The sequence below is a fragment of the Stegostoma tigrinum genome, chromosome 6 (genome assembly GCF_030684315.1).
Source record: "Stegostoma tigrinum isolate sSteTig4 chromosome 6, sSteTig4.hap1, whole genome shotgun sequence".
In the NCBI taxonomy this organism is placed as follows: domain Eukaryota; kingdom Metazoa; phylum Chordata; class Chondrichthyes; order Orectolobiformes; family Stegostomatidae; genus Stegostoma; species Stegostoma tigrinum.
Window position 1 is genome coordinate 23,763,551 of NC_081359.1, and position 10,688 is coordinate 23,774,238.

At 39.4% G+C, this 10,688-nt stretch overlaps 1 protein-coding gene across 5 annotated transcripts in view; it reads right to left on the reverse strand.

Moving 5' to 3' along the window:
* LOC125453382 (kelch-like protein 1) overlaps positions 1–9,900 on the reverse strand; it is a 351,831-nt gene extending 341,931 nt beyond the window's left edge. For 2 of the 5 annotated variants that reach the window (XM_059646484.1, XM_059646483.1), the window contains exon 1: positions 8,724–9,529. In XM_059646484.1, coding sequence (XP_059502467.1) covers positions 8,724–9,127 — 404 coding nt within the window. In that variant the 5' untranslated portion in view covers positions 9,128–9,529. Of the gene's footprint in view, positions 1–8,723; positions 9,530–9,821 lie in introns of those variants that run through there. The other 3 variants (XM_048532887.2, XM_048532886.2, XM_059646486.1) reach the window with 2 other exon arrangements.
* Positions 9,901–10,688: the final 788 nt, after the last annotated feature.

The window sequence follows — 10,688 nt, forward strand, 5'->3', positions numbered from 1 at the left end:
GCTGTCAGTTGTGGCAAACCTTTTAATTCTTGCAGAATTAGACAGGCACAGATTCCTCTAATGATGGATTTCCTCTTCTGGCAAAGTGAGAGCAGTAAATACAGGTCAAAGCTCTCCTGCTAATGAGGTAAGAAAAAGTTGCCTGTGATGAATAATTCTACAATGGATGTCCTTACAATGTAGTATGTTTTCAACTCCATCTCCAAGTTCCCTTCAATTTTAACCAATGCTGTCTTGCACCAGCAACTGAATGCATTGCCCATAATTTCCCAGCCTCATCATTTATAGTTTTATTTAAAATTGCACTGCCATCACGGTCCATCTCCACTTTCCATCAAAGTAAGTCAGCCTCAAGCTCTTTCTTCCAAGTAGAAGCTAACAAACTAATCATGGTGCAGCATGACTTCAGATCTATGCTGGTGTATTTGTAATATTCCCTGGAAGCTGTTCTCACGGTAGTTTGAGAGTACCACATGCAGTATCATTACAGGTTCTGTGTGGTTATGAAATAAATGAAATAGAACAAAGCCTTGACTCCTGGGTGAGGGATTCACCAACAGATTGCTGTAAAATAAATTAACCATTGGTATATCAAGGAAATCTATTTGTCTAGGCCATCTGAGTGAACCATGTTTTGAAGATGATACCAACTTGATCTATTTAAACTGGAACAGAGTCTTAATGGCAGGTTTTATTTCGAGTTCAGATGCAGCATTGCATAAACAGCATATACCTAAACTGAGACGACCAAGAATCAAAGGAAATTTGTTTGTGCATGCTTTTCATTACGAAGGTACTTAGGGATAGGCAAAAGCAATGTTGGTATTATTAGCATGCCATGAAAGTATAATAATTTCATCCATTGAAAAACAATACAATTTCAGTACACATTTTCAGCTGGTTAATTTTGACCAGTAATTCACAGGTGGCTCAGCCGTTTTAGTTTGCCTGTTACCAAGCCTGTATGATACTGCAGCAGAGAGAAAAGTTCTTAGGTGTGTGGGTTGCAAATTTAGAGGTTTTTTTGCAGCTCTTTAATGTCTCAAACAAATGTAATAAAAAGCAAAGAGACACCTTCACAAAGATTCAAAACATAGATAATTCCTGCTACTTAATTGCTCTACCTAAATATATAAAGTGTGCACTTTGTTTTTCTCATTATGATGTTCCTTACTTTTAAACTATTGCGTCTATTGATAACATCTACTTGTTCTGCCTAAAGTGCCTGGAATTGCAATGTTAAATACTGTCCAATTCACTGATACTGATTGACCTGCTAAATGTTACCTGCATTTCCTGTAAGCATTGTCACGTACGCAGCATCTGCAATTTTTGAGTGGATGAATTTTTGCTTTGAATCATGGAAGTGCAATGTAAGGAACTGAGTTAAAGCTCTCAGAGGGTGAAAATATTATTTGCCTTATGCACTGGTGACCCATGATCACCAGAATGGAAGCATCAGCAAGAACGATGATATTCTCTCTGGGCTGATCAACAGCTTAAGATCATCAGATATGACATCAAGACTTATTCTGGTGTGTTACCATATCAACAGTGCACAGAACAGAACAGAATATCCTGCATCATCATGTCCCCAGTCCACTATAACTACAAATTGTGAGGATTTGATGGAGAGCTTGTGTGCTAGGCTGACACACTATTTGAGGAAATAAAGAAATCCACATTAATAATTTAGTTTTTGTAGATGGCAAAACCAAAAGGTTGTCCATTTGATTATCATTGCTGCCTTTTGCTTCCGTATACCTATCATCTTGAAATATTCCCAAGTGGCAAATAAACACAGAATTGATTAGGCAATCTCGTAGATACATGCTATTTAATCCTACCATTATCTGAATGCACAAGGGTCAATACTGAGCTCTGATTTTGAAATAAAATATAAATTTTACATAAATTTGTCAGTACGGTGCTAAAGGGAAAGAAAATGCTTTTAACCTTTGATTCCACTTACCTGTGGTAAGCACTAACCCAGTTTGGAAAATGGTTACAAATTGCCATCATCACATACTGGGTGTGTGTGTCAGAAACTCAGACACAACCACGTCACAATCCCCACTGTTTTATATTATAGCTTCAATTACCAACAGCACTTTGCCCAGGTGCCAGCCTGTTGTTGGCGTATTATTCAACTAATGGAGCATCACAATCAAAGCCCATCCTGTCACAGCCCACCCCATATGTATGCACACCTGCCCACACAGGCTACAAAACAGAGTATGGCTTATGCTTTCTGTATTTTTTCCTTGTTTCTGTTCCATAGAAAATCGATTTTCATTGCAGCACTAATGCTGAAATGTGGTTGAATGTAAGTGATTTACACTGGGTGCCAGAAGGTAGAGGAGAAATAGTTCTTGTGGCGATTTTATTACAAACTTGCCATCAGAATAATCAGGCTATTTACCAGAAATATAGCCAGTTTGCACAGCAACAAATTCCAAGGATTCTCACTGGCGATGGTTTTAATGAGAAGTTAAATCAGTAAGGTTACAAGACAAGAGAAAGGACAAAATAATTTTCGATATTAAATTGAAAGAAAATACATTTGACCACTACTTAGATAACATACAGTTTGGGATGAAAAGCATTTCTTAATGCAATTTTATCTTCACTGTTATAACCATGGTAATGTTATGGAGTGGCATGAAAAATTGACATATACCTATTCCTATATAAAAAGTAATAATATCCATAAATCCTCTGCTGATTTTCCATAGCTCCAAGCCATACACATTTTTCATACCTGCTAGCCTTCTCCATGCAAAGCATTCTGTCTAAGTGAGAATCTCAAGAGTTTTCTGCGCATGCTACACAACCAGGAGAGATAAGCAACTCCCACAGGGAGAAGGCATGCAATTCCACCTTTCACAATAAGATGTGCCTCCATTCTGCCACACCATCCTGGAAAAGCACAGAACTGCAGATTGATTTTTTTTAAAGAGTCAGCTACTGATCTAATAATCATTTTGTTTTGTTTTTCTTCCCCAACATCAATTCCTCCTCAAAATTGTTTTGTGTGTTTTCTAATCATGCTGATTGCATCATGAATCTTATGTTTAATATATATATTTGAAACAAACAACTCAAATGAAATTTCTGGGCTATCTCTCTCTGGACAGTTGAATCTACCACCTGTTTCTCACATGCAAGTGAGAATAATCTGGTTCTGGTTCAAGAAAACTTGGCTTAGCTATCTCTCAGGATATACTCATACTCACACAAATGTATTTTAAAGTGACTCTCCTACGTAGCTTCAAAGGAGTCACACAGCACATTAGGAGGTCATTTGATCCATCATCAGTATGTCACCTCTTTCAAAGATCCACCAATTGATTACACTTCTCTTTCTACTATTCTCTATATGTTTATTTTCCTCTCTTTTTAATTGTACATGATTCCTTTTGGAAAGTTAGTTTTGAATCTGTTTCCACCAGTCTTTTAAACAATATACTCCAAATCACAGCAACTTGCTGAGCAAAAGTAAATCTCAGTGGCTACTCCCTGGATTTTTTTTTGCCAATTATCATAATCAGTGCCATTTGGTTATTGACCTTCCTGCCAGTGGAAACAAATTCTCTCCATTTACTCTACCAAAACCCTCAATCTTCAAAACCTCCTCTGAGCCAACTTTTTTTCTGAAGAGAACAATCCCAGATTTTCTGGTATTGCCATACAGTCATAGAGGCATACAGCATGGAAACAAATCCTTCAGTCTACTTTGTCCATGCTGACCAGATTTCCCAAGCTAACCTAGTCCACTTGCCTGCATTTGGCCCATATCCCTCTAAAACTTTTCTATTCATTTACCTGTCCAAATTTTGTTTAAATGTTGCAACTGTACCTACACCTACCTCTTCCTTTGGGAGTTCATTCCATATACTCACAAAAAAAAGTCAGGCCTCAGGTCTCTTTTAAATTCGTCCCCCTCCGCTTAAGCCTATGTTCTGTAGGTTTGAAATTGCCTACACTACAGAAAAGACCCTACCCTTTCACCTTATCTACGCCTCTCATGACTTTATAAACCTCAGTAAGGTGATCCTTCAACCTCGTCCGCTCCAGGGCGAAAAATGTTCTAGGTTATCCAAGCCCTCTTTATAACCCACAAACCCTCCAGCTCCAGTAACATCATTACAAATCTTTTCTGCACCCTTTCCAATTTAATAATATCCTTCTTGTAGCACGGCAAATACAACCGAGCACAGTACTCCTAAAGTGGTCTCATCCATGTCCTGCACAGCCACAACATGACGTCCCAACTCCTATACTCAATGTTGTGACCAATAAAGACAAGTGTGGTAATCACCTTCTTCACCAACCTCTCTACCTGCAGTGCCACTTTCAATGAGCTATGAACCTGAATCTAGGTGTCTCTTAAAATTGATATCCATCATCCCTGCAACTATTCATAAAATACCCCATTGTTTAATGGCACAAGGACTAGTCAGTTTCCAGGAACATGCTCCATCAACATAGAAATAGCAGAACTCCATTTTAGAAGCACCAAGTGTGGTGCAATGAGGGCAGCACTTTTGGGCTTCAATGGGGAAAATCTGGTTAGGATACTTGTTCCTGATTATAATTCAAGCATTGCCACTGTTAAACATGTTCATATCAGAGAAGAATATTGGATTATCCTCACAGAATCTCAGAATGACTTTCCCACCAAAGGAGCAACTCACCTGATGCATCTCCCCTACTTTCTCCCCTTACACCCAAGCATTTCCCTCTAGAATGTTGTGATTAAGCTTGTGTCGAGCCACTCTCAGTCAGTGCATCCCAAGTGCTGAACTTTCACATGAAAATGTTTCCTCTCATGACCGCATGACAGTTTATTTTGCTGATTACCTTAAAACTGTGTCTTTTTTGTTCTCAATGATTCTCCAATTTGATAACACCATTTCCCTTTCAGCTCTGTCCGGACTGCTGATGACTTTGAACACCTTGGTTAAGTCTTCTCTCCACTTTCTTTTGATAAAGAAGAACAGTCTAATTTCTCCAACCTATCTATATAGCTGCATTTGCTTACCTGGGTACATTTTTGAGAAGTCGGGGAGATGCATCAGGTGATTTGCTCCTATGTTGCGAAAGCCATCTGAGATTCTGTGAGGCTAATCCAATATTCTTCTCTGATGCAAATATGTTTACCAGCTGCAATGTTTGAATTACAATTTTGAGAATCTTTCCTGCAACTTCTTAAATACCTTTACATCCTTTCTAACATCTGCTACCCAGAATTGGACACAATACTCCAAAAGGGGTTGAACCAGTATTTATTTCCAAGTTCCACATAACTTCCTTGTTTTTGTACTGTAAATTCCAGTTGATAAATCCCAAGATATCACAGGCTTCATTAACCATGCTCTCAACATGCCCTGTAGTTCTAATGATTTATCTGCACATATACACTGGTCCCTCTGTTGCTGCATCATCGCATAGAATTATATCTTGTAGTTTATATCCTCTTTCCATGTTCGTCCTGTGAAAATAAATTAATTCACACTTCTTTAGTCTGTCACTTGTTCACTCATTCCACCAACCTGTCCACACCCTTCTGAAGTTTTACATTATTCACACCACAGGTATTTACAAATATTATGTCAATGCAAATTTTCAAATTGAATTCTACATAACAAGGCCTTGGTCATCAATACACATCTGGAAGATCTGGGATCTTCGCAGCAACTCCTGTGGAAATCCACTTCAAATTTTCTTCCAGGCTGGAAAAAAAAATCCATTAACAACTACCGTCTGTTTTCTGTCACTCAGCCAATTTTGTATCTTTTTTATATTCATACATCTATCGTCCCTTTTATTCAAGAAGCTCTAACTTTGTTCACAAGAGAGTTGCAGCACTTTAAATTGTCCATTGGCCTCAACGTCAGACAACCTATCGCTTCTTTATTATCTGGTTTATGGCCACTTGGAGCGTAATTGGCCCAGATTACACTGCAGCCTGCTTTCTGCTGTGACAGTATTATTACCCATGTAGCTTAACTAAGTCACAATTATTGCTTATTGAAAACTCTTTCCAATTTCCCATTGTGGATGATTTGAAGATGCAGCTAGTGGTTGCAAATTTTTGATAGTCTTTGCTTTTTCTTTGGATTCTCGCTCACTTTTTCTGTTAAAATAATGGCATGATTAAGATTTATGCAACAGCTCAATAAACACGTGTAGGAGAAAGCAACAGAAGATTAAGCTAATAGGGTCAGATAAAGTAGAATGTGAGGAGGCTTGTGTGGAGCACCAACATTAGCATTCATCAGTTGAGTTAAAAGGCCTGTTTCCATGCTTTAAATTCTGCATAACTTCAGCCAAGCCTTCAGAAGGAAATTGAAGCAATTTTCAACAAAAAGCATTCTATTTTAACCTGATCATCAAGCAATTAGTAGAATTGAGCGCAATGATGATCAGTGAGTGTAAAATAGGATGGTAGGTAAGACTAGTGTACAATGCAACCCAGTAAGATTCCTATCTGACAGGTTACATTAATGGAAAGATTAGCATTTCTATAGCACCCTTTAGGTCAGCATAACCAAAGCTGCTTTGCAGTCAAGTAAGTATATATCTCAGTGTAATCACAGTCATAATGTATGAATCAGGCAGCTAATTTCCTTTTATTTAAAAAAACTGCTGATTGAGATATGAATATTGGACAGCATACTGGGGACAACACTTCTTCAAAATAGTGCCATGAGATTTTTTACACCAATCCAAGGAGCCTTGGTTTAACATCTTGGCTGCAAAATAACACTTCTGACACCGCAGCACACCCTCAGACTTTTGTGCTCAAATTTAGGAATGGCACTTTGCTGACTCTGGGAATTTTGGCCTCATTTCGTAATTTATTCATTTGCTATAGGGTACTTTGAGCAGTCTGGTGGCTGAACAATGCGATAAAAATGTAAATGTTTTTCATTTTATCCCATTTTTTTCCAACAAATATTTCAGCATGTTAAACTAATTGATGTTCATTAACATAACTGAAATTAATAATAAAATAATAGCAGTGATCATAATCCAGAACAAACCTTTATTTTATTGTGTTGGCAATAAGTTATTCACCAATGTTTAACTCAACACAGAAACAAAATATGAGTTTACTTTTCACCTTTTTTCTACTAATGATAAACCAATTGCTTTTCTATCAACAGAATTTCTTATTTTGAGTCTGTACCTTTATTAATAGAGAGAGGAGCTTAATTTTCTTAGCTATATTAATTGCAGGTTTAGGAATGATTTACTAGTACTCTCACAAAGTAATTAAAGAAAACTCAACATGTTCTATTTGAATGTATTTATTCGTCATTTAAACATTTTGTTTATATAGTATTTCAGAGAAAATAGAAATGTGGTGAGAAAAAATGTGCCATTAACACCTCTCTAGAGGAAATTCAACCAGATACGATCATTCCTGCTTCTTCTCTCAATAAATAAAGTGAACAACTAGGCAGTTTGAAAGTTATACACTACTTGTAACTACCTCTAGGCCAGCGGTTTCAAGTCCCTTCTGCTATGGATGTGCGTCATATTTTAATCAACTTTTTTGGACATGCTAGCTACAAAAAAGATGGATTAAAAACACAAATCATATAAATTGCAGGGTGTATATTTAAGTATTTGAGGGTAAATTCATGTTGGTATTTTTCCTCTTGAGCCAAAAAGAAAGTTACATAACATAGCCTCTTTTACATACATTACATGGACTGCTTTTGAAGGTGAGGTTTCAAGTTCTTCTGTTGTTATATAAAGCACATAAAGTGCTTCACGAAATTCACAAGTGTCTTATTTGCTCCTTATTTTGCTGGAGAAACAAAGGGACACTATGGTTGGAGTGGTCTGTGGGACGAAGAGGTGAAAGCTTATTAAACCATGATTTTTGAGCTCTGCTGTGTATTGGACACAGAACCAGGACAAAATTTGACATAATTGTGAAGTCTTGCACAGTTGAGCAGGCACTTTCTTGACTCAGAAATGAGAACTTGGAACACTGATGAGTTACTTCAGTATAATTACTCCTTAGACAACCATACCATGCCTGACACCGTGCAGTCAGCTGAGATAGAAAGAGAGGTTTTTTTTGGTCAGAGGAGAGGTAGGGAGTAGTTACAGTAAAAGAGAAGAAGGCTCCCTCCTTTTCTTATTCATTCTCCCCTTCTTCCAATTCCTCATCTATCCAGATCAAGATAGCATCTTGAGGCCAACCTGCACATCTCCACTATTGCCACACTGCGACTGATAATAAAACACACGGACAATGACCCAGACTGACATCCTACCTCCCTGGGACAACTGCCTATCAATAATTAATCAGATTTTAGGCATTCAGGGAAGATATTCTAAAACAAGAATCACTGATATATAAGATTCACCGTGAGTAATTTGGCAGCATGTGCATGTGTGGGAGTGTTTGTAAAATTTGCAATGACAATTTATGTTCATTTTCTTTTACAACAGACCAATTCACAATGAGTGTGACAAATATAGCTGCTTGGACATTATCTAAGACACAAGTTGAGCCAGTCTATCGCTTCGTATAAGATTGTAATTATCATTATCATTTTCTCAAACTTATTGCTGAGAAGATAACTCAGATCCCGTGTCTATTTTATGTCAAACTATATGGATGCAAAATGCAAGATTTGCAAACAACTGGGATTGTTTTTTTAAAGAAGTTACATTAAGAGGTTGAAAGCTACGTATACCTGTGCAGGCATCCATCACCTGTTCCGTCACAACAATCAGTAGTGACCAGTTCCTTCTTCACTTCTTGCAGCGTTGCCGTGCTCTCCCCAGTAAACTCTAACCTGGGCACTTCCTCCAGCGTTTCCACGTAAAAGACAGTGCGTTGCTGTGTCTGGCACTGCAAGGTGCCACCTCTGCTGTGTCCCGGGGGCAGGATGCCATTGAGGGCGCTGCTTTTCTTCCAGGAACCGGTGCCCCTGTCGTGACTGTGATTTTTCAGCCTGTTCTGGCTGGTGCCCCAGTGCTCAAAGCTGTCCTGTTGCTGCTGCTGTTGGCCTGAGCTGGACGGTGGGTGATTGAACAGTTTCCAGCGAAGCCGCAGGATGTGTTTCACGTCGAATTCCTTCCTGCCGGAGCCTGACATATCGTTGCTGTCTGAACTCCTGCTGATTTCGTGTGTGTGTGTGTGTGTGTGTGTGTGAAGTGCCAGAAACAAGAGTTTAACGAAAATAAAAGGGGCGGGGGGAAAGGAATGGGGGAAGAGGAGGAGGAGCCCAATCGCATCCAGCGAGGCACAGAGCTGATGTGTTGTGTGGAGGTTTCACATTGGGGGAGCCCTGATTTCAGCGGCGCACAAACGAATTGCCGAAGCTCTCACTCAAACAGAATGACGAGGTTACCTTGGGAAAGAATAGGATGCAACTTGCCGGCACGGCAGGTGGGTTTTACACTTTTAACAGAGTCGAGCTTCCCTCTACTTCATGTATCTGTCTCCAGAGCATTGCACAAAACCAGCGGAGAGGTGCTGCAAGCAATGTGGTACCTGTGTATGCACACACACACACAACTGTGCTGTCATAGATCTCAGAACCAAATTGTCACTTGCATCCCTCCCTCCCGTTCTTGTCAGTGACGCAGATGTATTTCAATGAATTTTAGAGAGGTGTTCTGCCTTTTTCTATTTCACAGCATTAATAGTCCCCTGTGTTGTTTCACTACCTCGCCAAAGAGTTCAATGTCACAACAAGCGTGCAGCAAGAAACAAACGTAGCATCCCATGGTCCCCATCCCCCATGACCCAACGTCAGAAAAACACCAAGTTTATTCTGGCTACTTACTGATTTACAAGTGGTTACAGGTTAGTCACAATTAGCAAGAGAGCCGTTCGTCAACGTGATGCACCCGGAGCTATTAAAGCGAAACGTTCTGAGGGAAGAGTCACTGGACCTGAAACGTTGACTCTGATTTCTCTTCACACATGCTACCAGAACTGCTGTGCTTTCCCAGTGGTCTGTACTTTTGCTTCTACTAAGGCGCAGTATTGGGTGCTTCTGCCCCTGATACCCCCCAAAAGAATAAAGGATCAGGCAGCAGCCGTAAACTACGGTTAAAACCGTGAGAAAATTGTTACTACAACCCCTTGAAATCCCAGATTAAAGGAGTGCTGAAGAGGTTCTGACCGAAATTCAGTAAAAGGGAAGCGAGAGACAAAAGAGGTTATTGGCCGCAGTTTACAACACATCGCAGGCCATATAAAATGCGCGAAAGCTGCAGGGATTGTAATTACATTCAGGGCAAGGAAATCAAACTAAAAGGTTGCTAACTGGAGCGGGGGGAGGGGAAGGTAAACATGTCTTCCTCTGTCAGAAAGGTCATCTGCGTTCCAAGTGCTCATTTATTCTGCTATCCCTCGCTACAGTGAGACATCAGAACTGTCAGCAGAAACCGAACATGTTAGAGGGACAGAGGAATAAGTTCAGTGGAACATGACAGCTCCACGTTGTGACAATCTGCAGCACTGAAATAATTCCCAGAGGAAAGGTGGGAGGTGGGGGCATCGGTGTCAAACACATTTACTCAATTTCCATCGCGATTTAGTGCATCTATTGCTGAGATAATAAATCCATTTATCAGCTTGATTTATGCTAACCTCACGCCAACTTATTTTATACAAAACTGTCAGTATGCAAAACTATTTCACAATT